Source organism: Parus major, chromosome 7 (assembly GCF_001522545.3).
Source record: "Parus major isolate Abel chromosome 7, Parus_major1.1, whole genome shotgun sequence".
NCBI classification, from domain to species: domain Eukaryota; kingdom Metazoa; phylum Chordata; class Aves; order Passeriformes; family Paridae; genus Parus; species Parus major.
In genome coordinates, this window is record NC_031776.1 from 32,624,221 (window position 1) to 32,651,545 (window position 27,325).

Below are 27,325 nucleotides of genomic sequence, written 5' to 3' on the forward strand. Positions count from 1 at the left end.
ACTGCTGAACAATTTGGACTGGAGAGACACGGCCACTGACTGCCACCAGGATCTTCAGCAGTTTAAGTCACACAATTATTAATTTAAAATATCCAGTAGGCTTGGCTCTGGTTGAAGAATTCATTGGTATTTAGAGGTTATTATCTTTATTTGTGAAAACATAAAAAACAGTGAGCAGTGTTCATTTCTAGATGGTTGGTACATTCCTGCATTTTGCTGCATTTTACTACATGAGAGCCAGCAATTTTGTTATGTTGATATAGGCAATCACAAAAACTACAATAATGCTTAATGCAGCAGAAAAAGAGTGCACAGATCAGACAGTGATGTTAAAGGAGAGGAGGGAACAGGGAAGAACAAAATGGGCTTCACATTATTTTGGCAGATAATTTCACTGAAATGAGTCTATCTGCAAAAATAAGGTCAGCAACTGTATCCTTCTTTCTGAGCCTTACTTTAAGTACTTGCTTGTAAAGAAACACATGCAACAAATAATTTTATTTTATAAATACAGGACTTATAAAAGCAGGAGTCCAGCATAAAGCCAGTGTGGAGTGTCATGTATTTTCTTTAATATCACAATCCTTAACTGGTGGAAAACAAAAATATTGCCGGTTGTTTCACTGGCAACATGTATTGATTTATTAAAAAAAAAAAATAAGCTGCTGGCAATGTCTGCTCTACATTAAGCAGAGTCTAAATAAAGAATTGAAAAATGCTTTGAATTCTGCCTGGAGGCTTTCTGCTGAAAGCCAAGTCAGGTTGTCAGAGACACGAAATGAAGTACTGAATAAAAACTTGAAGCATCCTTGAAGCATTCACTTCAGTTTATGAAGATTCAGCACATAAGGGATATTACAACAAGGCTCTTTTAAGAAAACATTTGATAAATAACTGCATTAAGTTCTACTTAGGTGCCAAAAAAAAAAAAAAAAAAAAGTTAATTTTGTCTTGGCATGTAAACATTGAGGAAAAAGCCCTGAAAAACATCCCATCAGGCAGGAGTTGCCATTTGGTGGCCATGGTGCAGCCTGGGGACCAGGAGAAGCCCATTCCCCAAACCACAGTGGTTATACCCTCACAATGAAGCAGTGATCCCAGTTCTGCCTGCTTTTTTGCCCATTTCCAGCTCGTGAGTGCTCTTTCACTTGTGGGGATTGCTGGGAAGGTCTCATCTAAGCACCAAGCTGACCTGAATAGCTCATTGGGCTGCCCCACTTGGGCTAAATGTGACCAAGGCAGGTACAGCAGGGCACCAGCAGCACTCTCAGCACTCTGCAGGGAACCTTGTCCAGCTTAAGCTGCCAATAGTGCAGCAATGCCATCCTTTTATGCTTACAGACATGTTTAAAAATATTCAGCAGGAGCTATTCTTACTTTCAGGCCGATTTTCACAGTAGGTAAAATTCACCCCTGTGCAGACAGCCAATACAAAAGTTATGTGCTACTTACAGCTCTATTTTTGATGCTTTCAGTAGGATTTAAATGGTCAGAGGTCTCCCACTAGTTCCCTGCATAGGGCTGATATGACCAAATGCTTGTTACTTGATATGCTTTCCTTAAGAAAAGTGCAGCTAGCCCTTGGAGCAGGCAGTGTAAGTCCTAAGAACTGCATCCAAACCGCCTCATGCAACACCAAATGGCAATCAAAAAGCAGAGAAATATCTATATTTTGTTTGTTTCATGAAAAATAAGTAATGAGCATTTTTCACAACACAAAGTCATTTCAAAATAGCTCAAGGCTTAGATTTCTAAAGTGAGACAAATTTGACAAGTGACAGCAGTTATTGGAAGTACTTACTGGTACTGATGTTGTCAGACTTGCTGCTTTTGGGAGCTGGCCTCTCACACTGTGTGCCTGACCAGTTGGCTGAACATCTGAAAGGATCCAATTGCGATGGAAAAGTTAATAAATGTCAGCTATTAATGCAGTTACCCATGAAAGAGACCAGCAGCATCTTCTCAAGAGCTACATGAATGACAACAGTGCTTCTACAAAACCACAAGAAGCCTCATGGAAGGAGCCAGCAGGACTCTGCCACGGTGTGACAACATTCAGAGTAGGGATTTAGTTTAGGCCTTTGTATATTTGATTCCTGTTATTATTACTGTGACCTTAATTCCAGAGTTCTTTTTTAATTTCTCAAATGATTAAACAAGTTTCATCAAAGGTATATTAGCATTTTAACTTTCTAAATGTTGAACTTTATAACCAGGTATTTATTTGCAGGACTATATCCATGTGTGGGTGTGTAAGCAGGCATGACAGTCAAAGAATAAAGAATTATCCTGAAGGGACAGGAGCACCTCCTGACCTCAGAAAGCCCTAAATACTGTTTATATTCAGAATATGTCTTCCAGGAGCCAGGTGCCTGGATTACACACAGCTATTCTGCTATAATTTCCTTGTGTGAATATCAGTATGCAAATAGCTCTTCAGCTGGGGTTCAGAACACTCTCCATGCTTACAAGGAAACACAAGGAGTCCATGGAAACAGACTCAGCAAATCCATCAGAAAACGGAAACAAATACCTGAATGAAATTCAATTGCTTATTCAACCTGCTGTAAATATGATTAAGTTTACTACAGACCCTCAAACTCCCCTTGTGGAAACGGCAGGAAGTAGTCACTTTTCATCTGTCTCTGTTGCATATTGTGCAATGAATCATGTTTTTCCTATGTATTTTTGAATTATTTATGAATTTTAACATCAGTTATCTTTAGAGAGGTGCAATAGAGCGTTACCCTCACAAAGTTCCAAGAACTACTGCTATCTGATGCCTTCCTAAGGATTTAATAAATTGCAAAATTTAGAGGTGGTTGTGCTTAACAATTGATACTGTTCTATAATAAAAGAAGTTTTGGAAAGATACCAAATATTCCAGACAAAAACAATGTCACTGTCAGAGAAGAGCCCTAGGCAGCTTTGCTGGTGATGCTTTGGGCTCTCTTTTGTCTTTGCAGATCCCTGCAGAAGACTGGCTCGTTTCTCTGCTTGCTCCTAAGCCTATATCAGCCCAACCTGACATTCAGATAAATCTCTTTACTGGCTTCCATATTAAGCTTGAACTTCTTTTGGGGAGTTAATTTAATTTTTAGTAGGATACACTATAAAAGTGCTTGAGCTCTTCAGAGGGAAGCCACAGAGGGTCTTTAGAACAGAATTGATATTTTTATATGTATTGATTACTATTGCTAGTTGACTCATAAATTGTCACATGCTAGCCAAATTGCACTGTGATTTAGAAGTTTTTAATGTTTATTGAAATAAGTTTGTTTACTTAAATAAATGTGGTAAATACACACTTAGGTTTCCTCACTGCAGAGACCCCTAAGTAGGGTATCTAAGTAGGTAGATAGAAACCCAATTCCTAATTCCTAAATACACATGCTTCACAATGATATATTTAATAACTGAACCCAGCTGACTTTTCCACCTGCTTACCATCACTTCAACACACTGTAAGTCACAGGGAACACAACTTTCATCTTTCAAAAGATGCACCTGTTCCTTTTTCTTTCCAGACCTCTTTTTAGCAATTATGTATGATAGAAATGCTTGCACTGACAGCTTACTTTACTAAGATACTGTTCAAGGAATTTGCTTTTTAAAAATATCAGTTCTCAACGTACAGCTGCAAAATAAGAATCTCCATTCTTGTAGAGAAACACCATATATCTTTATACTTAGAATATTCTACTCAGCTCCAAGCTGTTGGCACGTGACAAACACAAAACAAAGTCTTTATATTTCAGACTGATATTTTGCATCATTCCTGCTCAGGATTCAACTCACCTAATTAAAACTTGTGATGACAGGCAATTTGCATTTAATACTACACTACTGAAAGGGAAAAATATTTTAGACATATCTAACTTTGCAACTAAATTATATTAAATGTTTCAAATGCTTCCACTGTATATAAAATCATTATGATAAATCTGTCGTAAAAACAGTTTAGAGAACATAAGAGAGTGAGTCTAGCAAAAGAATCACCATGAAGCATTCAAGTACAGGCTCATGAGAAAATTGTATAATGTACAATTACATTTTTCAAAATCTTGTAGCAGACATGATATCACAACAGCTGGTGAAGAGAAAAAAATCTACAGCTATATATACAATAAAGAGAAGAAAAAAAAGGCAAAAGTATTAAAAGTTCTTTACCTATCTTGCCATTCTAATTGCAAAAATCAGCAATATTGCAACATCTGAGGCATTTGATAGAAGTCTCATAAAAACATTGTTAGTTGCCACTATACTTTAATTTTTTTCCAAATGCTTGCTTTCTCCAATAAACTTTAAAGAGACTGAAGCTGGAAGGGTGGAAGTCATTTCCTTCTGCACTTTGAGGTGAAATGATTGCTCTTTGATGGTCCAGCAAGATACTAAAGACTTGTCTTGGGCAGACAGAGGAGAAAAAGAAATAAAGCCCAGGGGAAAGGGATGTTTTCTGCAAGGGAATTTGACACAAATCAGCCATGAGCAGGCACATGAATAATGATGGGGTTGGGACATGGACAACTGTTCATGCAGGAACATGGGAAATGAGCAGATCTTAACCAGTTTTAATTGTCTGCAGAGAGAAATTGTTCTTAATAACAGCATTTTCTGGTGTCAGGACATTTAAATTCAGAGTGCTCAGTTCCTAGCATGGGAACTGAGTCCTGGTTCAGTTTGATGCACAGTAGTTTGTCCTTTTCCAAACTCTTTGGTAGCAGGAGCTGTTCTGTGCTGTTTTCAGGGGCCGTATGGTCAGACAGGACATTTGCAGCAAGAGCAAACAAAAGGGCATTAACCAAGCAGAACCACATAAAACCACTTGGTTTCATCAAAGATGCTCATCACAAACTCGGGAGAAAGAACAGAGGAAATGCCTAATTTGAGTCACTCCCAGACAAATACAGATGGAAACAGATGGGGAAGCTGACAGTGAAGGACAGGCTGAAGTCAGCTGCGTGGTGCAAGGTGCTACAGAGAACATCTCAGGTGCAAATCTCCAGCTCCCAGCAGAACCAGAGGAAGATCAAAGAGCAGCAATTCCACAGGGGATGCCAGTATGAAAACTGAGAGTGAACGTAATAAATAAAGGTTGTACATGTTCTGCTGCCAAGGTCATTAATAAAACAGCTACAGCTCTCTCTGTAACAATTTAGTTTTACATTTACAGAGATGAGTGCTTGGGAAGTGCCTTCTGAGGTACCGAGTGCCTGTGCCTCTGGAATTGCCTATTTTGAGGAAATAGCACTGCAAGGAGAGACATTTTAAAAACCTCCCATTGAGATTATGAAGGTGTTGCACTTGGAGTGGGGAATGTTTAAAATGAAGATATTTACATTTCTGAGGTTGATCAGGCTGTTGTTACAGAGTCTATTCAATTTCTCACTCCTCAATTTCTGCATAACCCTTACAGGTTGCTGTGATCAATATTCTAAACTCTGTAATACAGATATGTGGACCATTTGACTATGAAATGACTGAATAAATAGAAAAAAAAATAGTAAAAAAGAGATAATTTGGTAGCAGTGTACAAATTTCTTAAATATTTTGTTTTTCTTTTTTCTTCCTCTTTGTGCCAAAAGCATTGTCATAAGAATATAATACAGAAGGCACAACATGCAGTTAAAACTGCTTTTGTAAACAACTGTTTTCCAACTCAATGTATCAGTGCAGATCCAAAAATGACAGCTTTGAATGATTAGTCTAGAAGTGTAACAGACTCTGTGGAAGAGTCCTTACAAAACAGAGGTGGAAGGGGAACCAAAAATGTTTCTTAGCTATAAATTATATTTCTTCATTACACTAAATAATTTTCTAACTTTCCTTTTGGTCATGACATGTATACTAAAACATCCTAATGAAAGTGTCTAGCCTCATTATTTTAAGAACACTTAATATTAAAAATTAACTGGAACTTGGCTTATCATTAATATTAAAACTGTTTGTAAGACAAGAGAACATCTGGATTAAAGTTATTTAATATCTACATTAAACTGCATTGAAAGAGAGAAATCAAAATTCCCCTTTTCCCCAAAACTCTGTAGGATGACAGAGGATGACAAAAACCTTGCACTAAACCAAATCATTAAACTGTTCCTTATAATAAATTTAGGAATACTTCTGCAGATATGCTTTGATAATACAGGGAGCTGATATAGCAGAGTTAAATCCTCTGATAAACCCTCTAAAGTAAAGCACCTTCCAAACAAAGAATGACCAAAAATCTCAACCCAGGACTGATCAATAACTGCACATTCTGTAGCTCCCCCTCTGTTGTTAGGGTTTCATTATTTTCAAGTAATAACTTTTCCATAATCATTTTATACATGAACAGACCATATTTTAGTAGATTTGTCTAATGAGCATCCCTCAACATCTTACAAGGAAAATAATGTAGATGCTAAGGGACAGAAAATTTATACTTGTTACCTGCAAATGAAATACAAATTACCTTGCAGTACAATACATTCAGAATAGGATAATTACATTATTCAAAAGCAGGCAAAACAATAAAAAATTACTTTTCAGGAACACCAAAAAAACCCTGAAATTTAGTCACAATTTAAGTAGAAAAAAAAAAGTGACTTTAAAAATTAATTTTAATTTGAGCATGAGATTACTATGTACAAATCATTATTCACAATTGCTGCATGATGTTCACTGTAAAGGAACAACTTCCAAGTGCAACTCAGCCTCATTGATCCAAAGGTAAGAAAAAGAAGAAACTGAGAGTCATTAACCACCATGCAATTAGCAATATGTGTACAGAGGCTGTACAAGTAGTAAAAATAATAACAGAAAATATATAATAACCATGTTCAGGTGATTACTGCTGTAGCTGTAAGTACACTGAGCAATAAAACAAAAGGAAAGGAGATTGAAATGGTAAAAGTACAAAGGAATGAGAAAAGACTAAAGGGTAAGTAGGTAGATAGAAACCCAAGCATGTTTTTCCCAAGCAGTGATAGGCAGCAGCAAATACTATGCAAGTTTTATCTGAACAATTTTAAATTCATGGACAAAGATATCTTCATTACAGCCTAGGTAGTAAATGCTCCATGAAAAATATACATATCGTCTTTTCCAAGATCTTAAAATTTCCTCCTCTGACAAACTTCAAATTTCCACTCTTCAAACTCCTGTTTGCATTTGGTTCTTGAACTAATACTAGTTTGTGGTACAAAGTGGATAAAAGATCTTTTATCATACAAAGGTATAACCCGTGGATTATATTCAATTTCAAGATATTTATAACAAAGATATTTTTAGTTGAAAAAGAAAGCTTTCAAAGGGCTGGCAGAATGCTGTGAAATTCCTGTTGTAATTGTGATTGGGGAGCTCATTAAATATACCCCAGGAAATCATATGGAAAGCATTTATTGCAGGGTACTTGGTAAAATGTCCTGGTTTGTGCTGTCTCTCAGGGTTCCCAGGGCCTTCTCTTAGTCAGGCTTTTCATTCCTGCGACTGTTCTACACCCCAGTGGCTTTTTCTACTCAGCCTTCAGAAAATGCCAGTCAGGGCACTGGATGCTGTGGTCCCTTTCTTGTCCACAACTGGGCCTGAGCCTTTTTTTTGAGCAGAGGTTTGAGTTTATTTATTCTAAACCTGCGTGCAAATGCAGTGTTTGTACAAGCTGCACGTGCACTTACATAAAAACTGCTCATATTGGAAGGTTTTTCAACAGGAAGGGAATGTCAGGAGGAAAGTCCAGCATCACAGGCACTCGAGCTGCAGGGGAGCTCCTCCACAAAGAGGAATGCACTCTTTTTCTCCTGAATTCTGTGACCCAAACACACACACACGTCTGCACACACAGGTGCTCACCCCACACACTCCCCTCACACCAAGTCTCTCTCCAGAACACTGGATATAAAGCTGGCAAGAACAACTTGGCAACATTGGACCAGGATTCCCAGAAAAGCTGTGGATGGAAGTGTCCAGGCCAGGCTGGTCAAGCCTGGTCTCTGTTTGTGGCAGGGGGGTTGGAACAAAATGAGCTTTAAGGTCCCTCCCAACCCAAACCATTCTGGGATTCTGTAAGAACAGCTCTCTGGTTTATTTCACTTCTGCAGGAGCTATTTTTCCTAATTTATCCATGTCTGCACTTCCAGGTTCAAACTTCGATATCACTTTAAAGCAATTCCACAATTTCACAATTCTTTACAAAATGTTCTCTCCCCAGTAATTTCTGGTCCTTATCCTATTACTTGACCAAAATTCCACATTAAGAAATGAAGTTATTTATTCTTTCTCCACCCTTCACTTTTCAGTTCCTCTGTTACCAAAGTTCAGCTTTCTTCCAAGCTCCTGCATGGTCTGTGCCTTCTTGTTAACTCTCCAGGATGGCTTGTTCTTCATTACAGAGGAATTGATGTTTGTTCTAATACTGAAATACAGCACACACTTGAATCCCTCTGAACAGTCAGCAAATCCAGCCACAGGCAACTAATGTAATGCTGTACTTTGTCTTCTGATTTTTATATTTCTATAATGCCTTTTGTAAGGGGGTTATGATTTGATCACATTTGCAGATAACAACAACAATAACAATAACAATAGTAATAATAATAATAGTAATAATAATAAAACACATGCATGTGCTGGTATAAATAACAATAGTAATACAAATAAAAAGATGGACTTATAGCAGCACATAGTTAGGATGAAGGTATAAAAGAAACAAAGATGAGAGAGAGCAATGTTCTGTGCTAAAGATTCTGTAATAAAAGCCCTGCCCATGAAACAGCCAGAGCCACTCCTGAGTACTTGAAAGTTTCAATTCTTCCCAGTTCTCTTCACTGGTATCATACAAGGGATAATCTCTCTCTAAACCCTGCTTCTCTTGCAGGAATGCATACACAGGTAGGTAGACAGTGAGAAGGAAACAGAGACAAAAATAAGGGTATTTATTAAAAGGGAGACTGATAGAACAGATGGAATGAACAGTTTGTGAAACACACGGAAAAAGCATTTCTTGATTATTTCTCACATGAATCCAATCTCCTGATCATTCTCTTTTTTTTTTTTAACTGATTAGTGAATTTACTGGTGCAGTTCAGGTATATCTCACATGCATCTACTGTGATGCACATCACACACAGACCCCACCCATTACTGAGCAGTACTAAAGAGATCCTTGAAATGTACTATGGGAATACTAAAATTACAGTAACTATACATAAGCACAATCTTTTGTGCTACTTCAGTACACCCTAAGTGGAACATTTTTCAGAAAACATCATTACCCCAAATTTTAACATTCTGAAATTCTCTCACAACCTTTGTAACTGAGCAAGAGCAATAATGGTGGGGAGGGGGGGTGGAAGGGGGAATAATAATCATCACATACCTAAAAATAATGTAAAGAATTAATAATCTAGATTGCACAGAAGTCCAAAGAGACATCACAGCATATTCTGCATAATTTAAACCCTGACAGAGCTTTCACTGGAACTGGCCTTCATAAAACCTCCTTTTTTTTTTTTTTGGTGTCTTTTATGAAGCCACCAAAAAGTAAGGCCTTAATTCATACCTAAAATGGTTAGGTGAAAACCACAACTCCTCCTTCCAGAGTGTAATATTTAGGTCATTTAGTGCATTCAACATTAAAAAGACACCTTGAGACAGGAAGATAAAATAAAAATGTGTGCTGGCAGTACAGGCTGTTGAAAGGAGAGCCAGTTCTTACAGGCTTAGAGTTGCTCTGTATAATTATGGTTTTAGGATTGCCCTTTGGAACAGCTATATCTTATTCTCTATTGTCTTTACTGAATGATAATAAGAGCTTGATTATGTGTAAAGTTTACATTCTCAGATGCTGGCTGTGAGAGAAAGCCTCTTCAGAGTTCCTGCCCAATGACAACAAACCCAGGCATCTCCTATTTCTTCTAAAAATCGCCCATTCCCCAGTTAGAAACTCCTTTAGGAAAACATTGGCCCTTGGACAAGTGGCTCCTGGAGCATTTGAGAAAAAAAGCAGGAAAGGTGCTTCCAATAAATGACTTTAGAGGCAGCAGCATGCTGTTCTTAGGGCTACATGATCCTGAAAACACAAGTGTGATACATGGAGATACAAAAAGTTCCAGGCACCCATGTCCCATAGACTGCTGACCACTCCATACTCTTCCAAGTCTAGGTGGTAGTTAGGACATTAATCTTGTTTCCAACAGATTTATGGTACCTCAAACCTGAGAGTTTCATTGCATAAAAACATTGACAAAGCAACTGAGATCATGTTTAAAAAAAAAACCTAAAAAAATTAGATTATTCACCTTAAGCAGTCACTGTCTTTGCTACCCACCAGACACCCACATCACATCCCCAGAGCACTCTGTGCTTTTATAAAACATTCACTAAGACAAGTTTAAATCTGTGTGAATTTCATATTTTCTCCCAAGTCTGGGTCTTTAGCTCATGATTTCACTACTGACTTTTGCATCACTACCACTGAGGGAAGCTATGCTCATCTGACAGGTAGGTGTTTTGTGTCTCTCTGTACATCTGCCTTACAGGATTTTGAAAGACTAATGTTGTTTCTTTTCCTGATAAAGATTAAAATTTTCTCTTTAAGAAATACACCTCAAATCCTTTAGAAAAGTAGAGAATACAAATGTAATTAACTTTTTAATCAGAGAAGTCAACGCTATGATGTAGCTCACATACTTTTGTTTAACAGATTTAATTTTTTTTCTCAGCATCATTTCTAGAAAATTAACAATAATACATAAATACAAACTTAACTCCTGAAGTAGCACCTAAATAGCTGTTCTGTTCCTTTCCCTGCACAGATAAGAATTAGGAAGTCAGGTTTGGACTACAGAACATATGCAACATCACTGTTTACTAAACTTTATGCTGTAGGATTAACTTGGTAAAATATCTCAAAACATGAGCAGTGGAAGCCAAACAGTATTTTCAGGTTTTTTTTCTGATTTATTTACTAAAAATAAAGCCTTTTATTTCTTATACACACACTCCAAATCTACTTTAAAATATACTCATCAGTGCAACTCTGAAAGGGTAAGTGTGTATTATAGAAATGGTCCCCCAGATTAAGTATATATTGTGAAATGTATGTGAATGTGCATGACTTGAACCAATGAACTGTGGCCTGGAATGATGTCACAGAATGTGCAGCATTAAGTGGAAGGTTAAACCTACTTGCATCTCGGTTCATTAAACGTGGTTAAAGTGCAAATTCCCTCATTCTGACAGTAGTAATCACAAGGGTTCACTTTCTGGTCACAGCGCTGACTTTTAAACCCCACAGAGCATCTGCAGAATTTCAGTAAAATAGACCTACATAAATATTCTGCCTTGTGCCGAACAGACTTTAAACGCGTTACATATAGCGACGGCAAGACACGCACACGTACACGGGCACACACTCACAGAAGACAAAATCAATATTGTTTTTCTCATGGAAGGTCCATCTGACAATACTGAAAACTTTGTTTGTGAGTGTTGATCAAACAGTTTTTGCAAACAATGGGCCTGTACTGCCTGAAGGGTTCTGGGAGTGTTATTGTCAGATGTACATTTCTATCGATTGATCCAGATTGCAGTGGCCTTAGAAATGTTCATTACCATTTTCTTAGCATTGCTAATGGTGTTGGTGAATGCTGCAGCATTTATGTATTGTAATTCCACACACAAATTAAAGCACAAAACCTTTTTTTTTTTTAACTTGAGATGCTATGGTGTTCCATGTGAATTGAAAAAGAATGTGACAGTTTTATAACAAAAAAAATGCTGAAAAGTTGCAAGCTTCCAAAAAAGCCATTCTAGGTGTTTATCCAAATGAACCTCCAGGCTTAGTCATCATATTTGGGCCTTACATATCATAAGTGTGATATTCTCCTTTTGCCAGGATTTATCCATCTCTGGTCCTCAACTAAAGACATTTAAGGAGGTACAAATAACAGGCAAAATGGTAAAAACAGGTAAAAAATAATACTGAAAAAGAAAAATAAGCAATTAAGTTATTTTCCGCTCAGTAAGGGCTACTGTGCAGTCCTAAATTACACTGACTTTAGCCCCAAACCTGCAAACATGCACTGACAATTTTTTTATGGTAGTGCCACTACATTTGTGCCTTTTTTCTCATGCAGAAGTGCTTCATCTCTCACAGGGAGGAACCCTTGGCCCATCTCTTCCCCTAACAAAATCTAGGCATTTATGAAACTCCTTTTAGAGCCTGAATAAAACTCTCTTTCAAGATCAGCTGCATCAACAAAATGAAGGAATGTCTGTGTCTGTATTCACAAAGTTGCAGTGCCAGATCCCTTTGGACAATGATTTGGTTTTGTCACCCAGGGAATGAGACTCAGGAATTCATGTCTTCCAACACCTCTCTTCCAGCCTGGAGATTGCTCTGAGCTCCAGGAAGTTTGGAGAAGTGGAAGACCATTGCAAAATGAATTTTTTAAGGAAATAACAAAAAAAAAACCAACAAAAAAATAACCAAACCAAAACAAAAAAACAAGTATGACTAGGTAGCTCAGAGTAACTGAGAGCAGGAAGGAAATTAATTTTTTTGCTACAGTGACTACTGTATTATATTTTATATTGAGCAGCTGAAAAAGGAGATGCAGCAAAGCTCTCAAGAAAGGAGTGGAATGTTGGCTTTTCTGCTTACAACAGTACTTCACTTCTAGGCTACAGAATCTGAATTTCTGTGGCATTTTATGTCTGAGCATAAGAAAAGCACCTCGACCATTGCACAGGAGGGAGAGCACAATCTCACCCCAGAACAGTCACATTATTACTCTGGGCAGTGGGAAGGTTGGGGCAGAAATCTGAAATACATGAGCCTATCCCTGTAAGGGAAATAACTCTGACATTATTTTTCTTATTCTCCAGCCATCAGGAGGAGAGTTTTGCCTCCAAATCTGACCATCTCTGTAGGAGAAAAGACTTAATCCACCACTGAAAAGCAGAGCAGGCAACCTCGAGTTTCCATTAAAAAAAAAATGCCTGAACAGACCTGAACTTACAATAAATCTCAAAGTACATCTTTGTACCTATGTGAATTCACAATAGAGCTCTCAGTTCTAGATTTCAGCTCACATTCTGCAAAAAGGTGTGCAAAGTCTGAGGCTACAGAAATAGCTAGAAAACAAGTACTGTAAGTTGAAACTGCAACCAGCACATTATTCATCCTAGAGAGACCATAAAATATAGACACATGCATAATAATTGTATTATTTGCTGTCACACAAGCATTTTAATGATCTGAAGGGTGCAGGATACTCACAGACAGACAGGTATATTTGTCTCTGGGTCCAACTGACAGGTGCCACCATTGTAGCAGTAGCCATCACACAGCTGACAGGTAGAGGCAATCTTTCCATTACTGCAACTGCCATGGTAAAAGAAAAATAATAAAAAAAAAATAATAAAAAAGCAAAGAATAATCATTATTTCAGTAAATCTGAGCATTTAATTGTAAAGTCAGTATTTTAATATATCACTATAAGATGTACTGATTGAAAGAATTCTAGGTTTCTGGTTTGAAAAGTTAGCACAGGAAATGAGATCATTACACAATATGATCTTTCTTTTAATGAAAATAAACTATTATAATACAAAAACAATCACTCAGCAATAGCACAATGGCTGTTTACCTATGGCTCCAACAGTATTTAGTATGTCTCTATCACTGTCACAGAAAATGTGGAAGGAAGACACTTCAACAGTATAGAAGAACTCCATTGTTAACATGACTAATTTCAATGTTTTTTAAGTGAAAATGCATTCAGTCTCCTGCTACACTGTGCTTCCTGCAGTGAGGAGGGCTCCACAAGTTGGTTTTAAAAGCCAGCAGTCAGTTGGTTTTGTGTGGGCAGGAACCACACAGAGGAACTGACCTGATGTGACCACTCCAGGGACGAGCTTCTGTGTGAGCGATTTAAAGCGTAACGCAGTAGAATTGCTGCTAAATGCTAAATGTCAAATGACTTTGAAGGAAATCTCTCCCCCACACACTCACTTGCACACTACATCATTGGTGTCCTTGTTTATGATGCAGCGTCCCCCGTGGCACCTGATGCATTTGTCCACCTCGCACTTGGGGCCTTCGAAGCGCCCCGGGCACACGCACTCCACGCTCCCGTCGCCAGAAATCGTGCACGACTCGGAATTCACGCAGTAATGGTGGCAAACATCTGAAAGCAACACCAAACCTAATTACTAAAAGGCATTGAGGAGCCTTACAGAAACAATAGTGTACTATTTCCATATTTTAAAGGGTACTGTAGTAAAAAACAAAATGAAAACTGAAGCTGGTGACTCACTGGCAGCAACAGGAATCAAGAATAACCCATAAACAGATATATAATATATTCAAAATGTAATCTTGGGAAGTGAAATGGAAGTATAAACTCATAAGTGTTTTTGGTTGTTTTTTTTCCCCTTCTAGTTGTCTAACCATTTATGGCATCATCCCACATAATATAAAGACTCCTGACGAGAAAAGCACAGCAACGTTAATGTATTTAATGGGACGTTGGCTGAATAAAAATCTTCTGATACATTCACATTACCATTAACAGCATTATGCTAAACTGAAATTGAAACGATATTTTGAAATAATTAAGTTTTATTTTCATTTATCCACATATTAAAATTTCATGAAGTTCTAATAATAATATATAAAGACATAATCCATAAGTTCTACAAAGTACTACATAATGCATAAGCTTTACAGACTGTTCAAGACCCCATTATGGTATTTAACTGTTAAAATGCCAGTAGGACTGAGATTTCAAGTTGTGAATTCTTTAACTTTCCAGAACCAGCAGTAATTGTCTCAGTTTTCATACCTTTTAAAAAGCCAAATTGCCTAACTGGAGAAGCTTCCAAGAGCTACAAAATAATGGTATCTTAACATTTTGGTTCATTTTTATTGATGTGGTAGTGACAACTTTATTTTGTGGTTTGTTTTTTTCTTTAAAGCCATCATTTAAGCTCCTTAATGGGCAGGGTCACCTTCCACTATCCCAATTGTTGTATCACTATTGCTCCAAGCCTCATCCAGCCTGGCCCTGAACACTTCCAGGGGCAGCCACAGCTCCTCTGGGCATCACTGCTGAGGGTATTTCAAAGCCAGAAACACATTTTCCTTGTGCTCCTCTGTGCTGTTTTTCCTCCTCTCCAAGGAGCGAGTGCTGCTGGAAGAGTTTTGCTGAGGGACAGAGCATGGCTGTCAGAGGAGTTATTTTTGTTTGAATATTCATTGTATGTCTCCACCTGTCTGTGCAGGCTGTAGGCTCAGCTGCTCAAGGAATCAGCAACCAGAGTGGCTTAAAAGACACTAAATGAAGTTGTTCATTGTTTCTCGTTCCCCAGTTCCAGGTATGGAATGGCAATTTGCAGCAGGGGAGCTCTTTTTGGAACAAAAACTACTGCAGCTTGAAAGCTCATACTGAGAGTGATTTTATGTAAGAGCAGACAAAAAAAAGCACCAAAATAGGAACAGGAAGGTCATATGTCAAAACAATTATCAGTTTTTAGGTCTGATTGAAGTCACAAACACCTTTAGTCATCTGCAGCATCTAAAATGTTTATGCTACATTTGGGCTGAAATGACACAAAATTATTTCTTTTTTCTCCCAAAGAAAGGGATTTCAGTTTCAGAGAAAGTCACAGCTTGTGGGATCACTGTATCCACTTTGAATGATTGTAACTGCATGAAAATGTTTCCTTTTTTTTAGGTAGTTTGGGCTTTAAATGATACAAGAAATGAACTTTAGCTACTCTGTGTATCTTTTTTCTGGAATTTAAAGCAGGGAGCTACCTTCAAATACATCAGTTTTATGTGTATTTAATAACATGCTCAATGTTAGTAGAATTCTATGTAAATTCAGTCACTTAAATTTATTTCAGCCATGCCAGTGCCTTGACAGGGAGCACACATTTATGTTATTAGCCCTTATGTGAACTAATCACAGGAGAAACTCTGCACTGGGTAATTGGAGACGATAAGTGTGGGGAAAATAAGGTCTTTGCAAGCTGGTAATACTGCCAGCAAATGTCTTCTCCCTGCCATAAAACCCCACTAATAATATTTTAAGCTTGGGAGCAGGAGTGAAATACCTACACACATTCATGTGTCATCCTTTGCATATGAACTACCTTCAATCACAGCAAAGGCAGACTGAAAAAGATATCTGGGAGGCAACCAATCTTTGCAATAATGCCAGAGTGATGTATTCCAGCTTGCATACAAAGTGAAGGTGATTAATAAAGCAAAAGATCATGCACATGTGTGAATAAAGCAAAAAAAAAATAACAGATGTCACATTATTAATTGGTATCATTTCACAAAACATACTGGCCACCAAAAAATACACTAAAAGATTGTAAGCCTTTTTTTTTTATTGTTTTCCCCTAAAAGACTTAAATTTTAAATCAGAAAAAGCTTATTTTTATTTTGTATTTTATAATGCCTTCAAGTCTCTGTATTGTGGCAGTTTCCCAGACAATCCAAATCTGATAAGCACTGTTTAAAAAGTACCCCTAAATTTACATTTAAATTAATTCTCTTAACAAAAAAAAAAAAAAAAAAAAAAAAAAAAAAAAAAAAAAAAAAAAAGAAAAAAGATGTTTGCAGAAGCATTCAACTAGAAACAATTTGTTTGGTTTTGGGTAAGCCTCAAGTAAATATTTTTCCTTAATCTGTGTGTCTGTCTGTGCATGATTTATGTACTATACTATTTTCAAATACCCAATTGTGTTTGCAGATACTTATTTGTGGATTCATGCAGTTTGTTTAATACCAAGGGGGAGAGAATCACAATTACTGCTGATTTTCCATTCAAAGGTTTCAATTTAATTCATAGTCTCCCAACTGGAAATATATTCAGTTTACTTCAGTACAAATCCTATTTAAGATACACACTATCCCTTTCCTTGTTTGACAGACCTTTCTCTAAAACTAAATACTTTTTGTATCTTGTAGATAATTCTAAACCAGACCTTTACAACAGCTAATTTCCCATCTTTTTTTTTTTTTCTTAAATCAAACCTTTTTCAGCAAATTCACTGAAGGTACAAAAGAGATGATGGCTTTCACATTTAATGTTCCATGACAAGCACTGTGACAGTCTAACAAGGCTATGACAGTCCTTGCCTTTAGAATGTTACAGTCAAAGCAAAGCAGTAGAAAAAAGGAGCTGATTAAAAAATATCATTCAGATCTCAGTAAAATAATTCATTCTAACTTAAGGAAGGTTGCTTGTGAGTCATCATTTATGAAAAGATACGGGGAAGACAAACTGTCATTTGTAAATGAGTGACCAAAAGAAGAAATTCAAAAATATGTTCAAATGTCTTGAGTTACTGGAAAAGATATAATGGTGAAAGAAAACAAAAGCATGGCAAGAAAAAGGGAACTTAAATGAAGTAAGAGCCTATTGGTTGATATCTGCTTTTCTTACTTCTCTGTTAAAGAAGTGAAAAATTAGAGGAAGTTGTAGAAGAGCCTTTCTTAGGGCATGGAAACCTTCAGAAAACTATCTCAATAAGAAGAGACTGATGGGTCAGTAGAATGAAAAAGGGAGAAAATCAGATGCAAAAGATAGAACCTAAATCCTGAGAAGTAAACAAGAGTCACATTCAGATATCCTTTACAATTTCAGCACCAGGATGGGGTAGAAACCATACTCAGGGTGATCTTTGAGCGAGTTGAAGGAATATAGCAACGTGAAACTCAAAGCTATTGTCAAAGTGCTGCTTGCTGGGGTTAGAAATAAAAAACAAAGGTAAAGGAGCAGTTTAAAAGACTTTTTGGTTTGCAAAGATTAGGGACACCAGAAGGTTCTTTAACCAACTAAGTCAATTCATTACCAGCATAGCAAAACATATGACAAGTTGTAGTAGAAAATTTTTAACGCAATTATCTCATGGCTACTGACAAAGTCATCTGTCTTGTACCGCTCCACTCTACAGCTCATTCATGAAAACAACAATAAATCATTCCTAAAAAAGCTCTTTTTTCAGCTAGCCATGTAGAAGGGGAGAAATATGCTCAAAGATCACCTGAATACATCAGATGACCTTGCCTCAGCAGCATGAGTGAACCGAGGCTAAATTTAACAACGCCGTAAAAAAAATCACCCACGCGTACTTTACACTTCCACTGCGTAGAACTTTTACTACAAACCCCGATGGAATAATTTGTGGGGATTACTCACAGTACTGGCACCTGTCTCCTGTGTACTCAGGCAGGCAGGCACAGAAGGGCTGGTTGCCAGCAGTGACACTGCAGGTGCCCCCGTTCTGGCAGAAGCGCTCACACACCGTCTGGTTACAGCGCGGGCCCGTAAAACCCAGAGCGCAGCTGCAGGTCGGCCGGCCTGTCCAAAACACAGAAAGCTGTTTTATCATAAAAATAAATACATATTAAAACAATAATCAGCACTTTCTCGACACGGATTTATTGTAAGAGTAGGAAGTTTCAGTGTTTGAGCCCAACTGTGTTTCTCCAGATACTGAAAGAACATGCCTTTCCAAACATTGATGGAATTCAGAACTTTCGAAAAACAAAATTGGCTCTGGGAGATATGGGCACTCAAAAACTGGATCTGTGCATTTTTACACTTGTAAAAACTGTAACACAGTACAGGCATCGACCTTTTTATGAGAAAAAAAGGCAACATTTAAAATATACAGTTATTTCAAAGGTGGTCCTAAGCAAAAATTTAAGATATGACTGAACTCTTCAAATCATCCTGCCATGCTGAGCTCCTCCTGCTGCAGAGGATGACTGTTTGTATGATCACCATTGGTGTCTCTTCAGAGTTCACTACATTATTCTCAAATCTACAAACCTTGATATATAATCACATGAAATACAAATATTTACCAATGCACTAATAGCTACACTTTACAGAACAGTTTTTAATAAACCACAAGTATCTGTGCCTGTTTTGTTATGCCACCCCTCTCAGATAATGAAGACTGTTACATAAAAATTGCTGTCTGGCATCAGACCAATGATGCCTGTAACATCAATATTCAGTGTCTGAAAAGCAGTTAACACTTTGGTATCAACATTTGCACACAATGAACTCCTAGTCTACAGCTTCTTTTCAAAGGATACTAAAATAGTCTTTAAAACCCAATGCATTTTCCTCCTATGATTCTTCTCTATTGTAATTTTCCCATTTTTTTTTCCTTATCTAAATCTCATGTCTAAAGGATTTATAGCTTTGTTACAATTCCACTGTTCATTAAACCCTTCCACTTTCCCGTCTTATTTTCTTAAGGCTTATCTTCTTTAAAGCAAACTTCTAGATCCCATTAATGTTTTTCCATCCCCTGACTTTGTTTTTTTTATCTCATTTATAATCTTCAAGTAAATGACCTGATGTGTCCAACCAGCCATTTCCCTTCTCGCTTCCTAATAAATTATTCTCATTCTTGATTATCTCTTGCAAGACATTATTTTTCCCACACCCTCCTCTTCGCTTTCATTCAGCTTTAAGGATTTTCTTAAATTTATGGAGAACCAAGTTTAACACTTTCATTTTTCCTGGGTTCCCAGGAATGAAAGAGATGAAGATTAAGCAGGACCTGAGGACTCTTGTTAAATAAAGGGCAGACAGGATGGGTTGGAACAAGATGAGCTTTACAGTTCCTTCCAACCCAAAACATTTCATGACTTTGTGTTTATCAAGTGAACTACGTAATGTACTGCATGTGTGATGCAGAATCCCTTTGGACTGGAATTACAGGCATAAACAGGAAAAACAACCTCTCAGATTTTATCACTGACAACCCAATGTACCCACACCCCCTTTCCCACTTGCCTCCTGATGTTCACCACAGCTGCATCTGAAACTCTGAGATGTGCAACCCTGCCTACCTTGCTGGTCTTTCTTCTCCACATAGCTGGCTATGTTATTGAATAATTAAGATTAAATTGTATGGATGACTATTCCACAAACCCCACAATTCAGTTTTTCTTCTGGTCTGTCTTGTTTTAATCCTGTGCAGTCATTTAATATCAAATTCATTGGAGAATTTTTCAAAGCAAGTGAAGCACCCTCATTTTGTCTCCTCTCTGACTCATGCAGAATGATTTATTCAGTCTTTTTCCTTCACTTACTTCTTACCCTTCTAGCACAACACACTTCACGTAATTCTTCTCTGTATTTTCTATTTTAAGCTATGCTAATTTAAAGTGTTTTGCAAATCATCCTAAGGGCCATGAGATCAGTTAGTCTCTTTCTCTAATGAGTACAGCAGGAACAAAACCATTGACCTAAAAATAGCTCCAACTACTTTAATATGCATCAGCCTGGTTATTCATATCTGTCCCCTGTGATCTAAACATTAAATCAAAGATGTTGAACTCAGATGTTAGCACAGATTCCACTTGTTTTTCCCCATGTATACAGTTGTATTTAGATTTCTGCCCCCAAGACAGGGGGTTTCACATAATCCTTCATCTGAATCAGTGTTTCAGTAAAAAAAAAATAATATATATAAAATAGTGATAGACGACAGATCTGGAGGTCAGAAATCAGTTTTCATTATTAATACTCTATGTGTTAGAACGATGAGACAATGGTATTTTTCTAGTTTATAGAAAAGATTATTCTATTCTTTACTAAAGTAGACTTATAAACATGCCAAACTGCTGACAGCTTAATGAAAAATTAATACAGTATAGCTTAAACCCCATTTTTGTCACTCAATTTAACATGACTTTCAGTAATGTTTACAGTCCATTGCCTATTTATACACGGACTGTTGACACCAGAAATAATACTAGTAATGACATTATCATTTACCTTATACTCCTAAATTATTTCTGATACTAAAAAGTAGTTCCAGGAAGAGTTTAACAAAACTGCAGCATTAAACAATGCCACATGATGCCATAGGGCTTTGTATCATAGAGTCAAAGCACAGATTTATGTTTGCAAAGGAAAGTCACGTAACCAAGATGTCACATAACCCAACTTCCAGAAATTTCAGGATGAGCTCATGCACAGAGGGCTCCAGAACCTTCCCTGGTCATGCAATCTCAAGATTAGAGCTCTACAGACACAGAATTAAAACTCCCTCTTAATTCTTGACCCTCACCACCACAGAAAGAGTCACAACACATTAGCATGTAGAAAAATATTCACTTGGAAAGCGGTTTATGGAATGCTAAACTGCTTCTAATGCAGAACAGGATTTAGTAGAATAAAGGAGAATACATTTTGGTGACCCTAAGAAATTAGTTATTTTCAGTGGTAGGATATGAAAAAATAGATGAAATTTTTGACATAGAAATGAAACATAGTTTTGCCCTTTCTTACAAAACATAAAAAAAATCCAACCAGGGATCACAATCTTCCAAGTAGATTTGGATACAGAGGCTGTAGTTACTCCTGGTTTGTCAATTTAATTTGCTACATAATAGCTATTCTCTGCATAATAACTTTTCAAATAAACTTTAAAAATTGCTCATAAATATCTTGGTTTACTTTCCCTATAATATGTGGGTGACTTCTTTTGGGAATTCATATATCTTATATTTACATATATTTTGCAATGATCAGAATTCTAAGGAGATCAATTTTCATTCATGATATGGCCTAAGCAACAGAGAAATACTGTGAATTTTCAACACCAAATAAAGCTAAGAAATATTTAAAACATAATTAAAAACTAGATCAATAGCATTATTTTTGTCAGCTTTCTGAAAGTTTTGAAAAATGAGGTCATCCAGATGAATGTCTTCACCAAAACCTACATTATTTGTTTCTTCCAGTCACTGGTAAATTCACTACCAGCAATGTGTGGTTTTAAGTTTTTATGTGTGAATATGCACCATTAATTTCAATATTTAACTTTCTGTCACTATTAAAGAAATGAGGTGGCTCTACATGAGCTTTCTGTAAGCAATATCTTGTTCTTTGTAGTTGTTATCAGCAGTCTGTGGGAATAGCAATAATTCATTTTGTGTGGCTGATGAACCATAATTAGCTTTCCTGAAACAATAGGAGTGGAGAGAAGCTGCATTATTGAAGATAATTAGTGAGCTGATTGGGATCTGTCCCAACAGATACAGAGTCTCCCTGTGTTATTGAAATCAAAGGAGAAAAGAACAATTTCTAAATATCTCTGAGTACTCTCAGGGACTGTTCTTTCCAATGATGGGACCTGAGATCAGCTCCAGTGAAACACCACCCTCATCCTTCCCACATTTCCCATGGAAAAACCCTGGAACTCATGTAACATTTGCACAACAGGTTCTTCACTGAGACTGTTTTCAGTAGGCACCAAATCCCCTTGTTTTTGCTCATAAAATAGAATATAAAAGAATATCTGCTTCATACACAATGATTCTTTCAGAATATTTCACACATTTTCATTTAGAGGAAAGACATCTTTGTCATTCATCTTGATACAAACATCACAATTCTGTATGATTAGACATTCCTTTTGTATAGTATGAAGGGATTTACCTGATTTTGTGAACTAGTTAACTTAATGTGTTTGAGATAATCAGCAAAATATTGCTGCAATATTTTTACTTTAAACTACATGGAGAAACAAAGTGTGTTTTTATGGTAACATTGACTTTTTTTGCCCAAAATCCCATTAATTCGGCTTACTGGAAAGTGTTCATTATTACACCCAAACTTTTAATTACATGTCTCAGATGTGTACTTTTAATTAACTGATGACATTTTCTTTGTTCAATTATTGTAGTTCAATACAACTGTCGTAAACTTATAAATTTTAATTAAAGCTGCTCCAATCTCTGGCTATATAACGTTCACATAGGAATTTGCCAAAAGGCTTAGCAGTAAGTAAGCCAACAGTGAATAATCCCTGAATTGCCAGTGGGATTTGTTTAACAAATTAACATTTGTGTGCAGATAATGAGGTTCTACAACTTAACACATCCAGCGAAGATTTAGCACAATCATGTTTCAAAAAATTAGCAGTACTCTGCAATTTACTTAATTAGTTATCACATTACTACTCTATACTAGGTGGGCAAAGGGAAGAGGATTTACACATTCAGTAGAACACACACGTTCACCAGAAGAGTATTTTGTATGCTGCATCATTTTATTTGGATCAGAATATGAAGCAAGGTTCATTCCTAGGAAAACTCCTCATTTTTTGAGCCAGAAATGATCTGTAAGGAAATTCCCTGACTCCTGGGGATGTTTCCAGCTGTGGGGACCCTTTGGAAGCATCATCTCATGAGGCTAAAATTGCTGGTAGTCCCTGAACTCTCCAGAGGCCATGTGTACAAAATGACACTTGTGAGATCGACTGCATCAGAGCTGTTAGAATAATATTTCAGAGGTGACAAGGGCAATTCAAGCCTCCAAGAAAGAGAGGGTCAAGCAAGCTAAAATAATCACAGGTCATTTATATTTTGCAGATGGCTTAGGATTGGCACCGGCACACGTATGGCTTCTGCAACTTCCAGAGGGAAAATTGTCATCATTTGGAACAAAAATACACTTTAAAAAAAGGCAAAATTGGAAAAACATGTAGAACTTGATTGCATGAGTTTAGCAGGTCAGTTTGATGGGTCAGGTGTATAATGGATCAGAAGTATGACTGCTGCTTGCTGAGGAGGTGCTTGTGAGCACTGTGGTACAGGGGTACAGACAGCAATAGCACAGCAGATCAAAGTTAAATGATACTGAGCTGACAGTTTTAAAATAGTAATCTTATACTTTACAGAAATTGAGGGAGTTCCTTATCAAAGTCAGTTTGCAATATAACTATTGGAACACGGGGATTTATGGGATGTGTCACTTGTAGACCTGGTTTAGTGGTGGACCTGGCAGAGCTGGGTTAAGGGCTGGATTCAGTCTCAGAGGTCTTTTCCAGTCTTCATGATTCTATGATTCTATTGCTGTCAGACAGATCAACCTGGCAGGACAAACTTGAAATCTAGACAAAATATAATGTTGAAGTTCTAAAAGTATTAATGAGAAATTGAACAATTCCTGGTAACAAAGAAGATTTTCATTCTTAAGCATAGAAATGGGAAAGAATGACATAACAACAGACTAACAACTCTCACATGAGCCTGGCACAGCAGAGCAGCTCTGCCTGGAAGGCTGAGACAAGGAGAAGGCAGGATTGTGCATCCCCTGCAGCTACAAGTGCCCTGCCCAATTTAAGGACTGTGTATTCGACTGGAAAGACTAAATAGTTGCTACAAAAACACTTGAAGAATTAAGCTTCCTTGGTTTAATTACATTTTTCAATGCTTTTGGGAAGTCCAGTGTAACTTCTCTCTGTAAAACACATAACAGCCTTAGTACATCATGGGTTAGATTAAACTGTGATAAGGGGCATCTCACTGGCATGCTAGTTTGTTTCAGTAGCACACGATTTATGGACTGATAGAGATAAGAAATACAGCCTGATAAGAAATAGAGATTTCCTCCTAATAGAATATTTACAGGCTCCAGGGGCTACACATGCAAGGAAGATGAGATGCACATCAACCTGAACATTTTTATCTGGAATATTGGCTGGAGTCACTGTGATTTAGAAAGATACAAGGTCTTTTTACCACATTTCCAGCACATGAAAGTTATGGTGTGGGCTTCAAGGCATGGCTACCCTCATGAATTGGAAATGGCAGGTAGGACATCTGGTTAACTTGAAATATGACTTTTAAAAATTTGATGAAACTAAAGGGACCCAGCACAACAGAGTAATACCCCTATCAGTGGGTATGCACAGCCATCAGAACCAGCTCTGTGCTGGTGTCAGCTCTTAAAGGCAAACTTTGGTCATGTGTGCTACAATAAACTTCATCTGATGTTAAAGGTTCAGATTCCCCCCAGTCAGGCACTGAACAATGAAATGTGGGCTGTAGTCACCCCCGTGCTGGCTCTCCTGATGCACTTTAGTGTGGACACATCATTCCATTTGGGACCAAACATCAGGCTGATTCCTTCATCCCCAGGCTGATTCCTTCATCCCCAGGCTGATTCCTTCATTCCCTGCCTGATTCCTTCATTCCCAGCCTGATTCCTTCATCCCCAGGCTGATTCCTGCCTCCCCAGCCTGATTCCTTCATTCCCAGCCTGATTCCTTCATTCCCAGGCTGATTCCTTCATCCCCAGGCTGATTCCTTCATTCCCAGCCTGATTCCTTCATTCCCAGGCCAATTCCTGCCTCCTCAGGCTGATTCCTGCCTCCCCAGGCTGATTCCTTCATCCCCAGCCTGATTCCTGCCTCCCCAGGCCCCTGTAAGAATTCAACAAAGTGTATTTTGGACCCTGCTCATATCTTGCCTCTACCCACTTGTAGAAACCCAGTAGGCAAAACCTACTGCACTAATTGTTTTAGCAAGGCTGAGAGGTTTCAGAGCCTGGATTTAGCAGGAAAATGAAAATTAAAAATATCCATGTGATAGCATAGCTGTGTGAGCACAGCAAGTGTGAGCTGCCTGGGAGAGGGAAAACAAACTGCTGGAGGTGAGCGAGCCCTGTGGCTACTGCCAAAATAAAAGGATTAAATAAAACCCTGGGGTCTCTGCAGGACTCACAACAGAGCTGAGTTCCAGGAGCCAAGTTATTAATTTTATTAAGCCTTTTAACCCCACAAAAGAATCAATTAGATGCCAGACATGTAAAAATGTGGGAATAAACATCCTCTCTTCAGACGATGAGGAAGTTCTGCGTGCCATTTAAACCATCACTTCCATTCACTTGCACGTCCTCACTTAGCATTTATTGATCTCACCACATTGATAAAAATCACTGCTTATCATCTGTGTCAGTAGTTCCATCAGATGTTAGGAGCAGTATAAAGTCTAATTCATCAACTTCCAGTACAAGTAATCCTCATTTTCTGATATTTAGTCATTATTATGAACAACATTATTAACCCTCAGCTACTCAGAACTGAAAGAATAAATTCCTGGACTTGCATTAACTTGGAATTTTGCCACCACGCCTCAGTCAACGGGAAGAGGCTCCAGAGAAGCCAGCAAGTGGGGCTAAATCACCAAACTACATAGGAAAGTCGAGGAAATCTTTACAATCTAAGCCCCCAGAGATTCAGATACATAATTCTGCATTACTGGGAGAGATCTCTGTGATGAACAGTCACAAACTTCTTAGGCTTGGACTTTTTTTCAGAGAGTGGTGGCCATTTCACCACACAGGAGAAAATTATTCACAGCATTTTAAGCAGATGAAAGCTGCTGAGAAAGAGGCAGCAAACTCTTCTCCAGCTCTTGTATTTTGAATCAAATATTTAAATATTCCTTGAAGCAGAAAATAGAGTTCTACTCCTCCTTTCTCAAAGAATTGCTACATTTTAGAGTACTTCTTTTTACATTTTTCCAAACATTATACAAAATACAAAAGCTTATGTGTTAGGGACAAAGAGCAATTGTCAAATGCTTGCTTTTTAACAGGATAAACCCCTGAACTCAGGAGATGTAATTTCAATTTCCTTCAGAAAAATGAGGATCTGAGTTCTCATCAACAAAGTCTTCCTAAGAATTAGATTAGATTTTTTATCCAAATAGGATAAAATTCCTATTTGGTGAACTTCAGTAAGACTAAGGATTGAGGTCAGGTATTTAAGCAAATATGTGTGTATGCACATATAAATTTGGGGGGTGAATTGATATAAATTTAGAGAAGATGCATGGACTTGTAGATGTTGTTTGACTGGACATTTTGCTTTACAATTCCACTGCTACACCTCAACATGTGTGTCTTTACACTGAATATTTACATATATTCTCCCTTTTCTGCTATACAGTTTAATTGTGCAGAAACACCCAGATAAGTGAAGCCCTCTTGATTACAAAATGTATGCAATATGCTGCTATTTTTGCATATTGTTTATGTACAGACAAAGCAAATAAAGAGAAAATACCATAAAATGGAGCAAGTTCAAACATTTAATGCAGGTATAAGAGCAGGATAGAGCTGTTCAGAAGGACTTACCAAGGAGAGAGGCCCCGCAGGTTCCTCCGTTCTGGCAGTAGTTGTAGCAGTGGTTGGTTTCACACCTTTCTCCAGAGTAGCTTGGCCAGCAGTGGCATCGGGGATCCCCCTTCTCATTTATAATGCACTTCCCTCCATTCTCACAGGTTAATTTGCAGCTGTCATCTGTAGCAAGAATACAAACACACCTCTAGAGCTTCAACAGCCCCAGCTCCATGTAATGGCAAAGCAGAACTTGTCTCAAACACAGCCACAGGTCTCTGACAGTGAGGGGCAAAATACCACTTGGGAGAATGGAGAAAGTAAACTATTCCTTCTGTTTCCATAGAAAAACCCCCACACTTTGAGACCATAAGCCCTGGAAA

The 27,325-nt window shown here is 37.6% G+C and overlaps 1 protein-coding gene across 3 annotated transcripts in view; it reads right to left on the reverse strand.

The window, feature by feature from the left end:
* The window catches only part of LRP1B (LDL receptor related protein 1B), a 620,609-nt gene that overhangs the window by 8,192 nt on the left and 585,092 nt on the right, over positions 1–27,325 (reverse strand). For all 3 annotated transcript variants that reach the window (XM_015635304.2, XM_033516047.1, XM_033516046.1), the window contains 6 exons: positions 26,961–27,125; positions 18,201–18,362; positions 13,997–14,171; positions 13,262–13,366; positions 11,167–11,280; positions 1,802–1,878 (listed from right to left, as the gene is read on the reverse strand). In XM_015635304.2, coding sequence (XP_015490790.1) covers positions 1,802–1,878; positions 11,167–11,280; positions 13,262–13,366; positions 13,997–14,171; positions 18,201–18,362; positions 26,961–27,125 — 798 coding nt within the window. The remainder of the gene's footprint in view (positions 1–1,801; positions 1,879–11,166; positions 11,281–13,261; positions 13,367–13,996; positions 14,172–18,200; positions 18,363–26,960; positions 27,126–27,325) is intronic.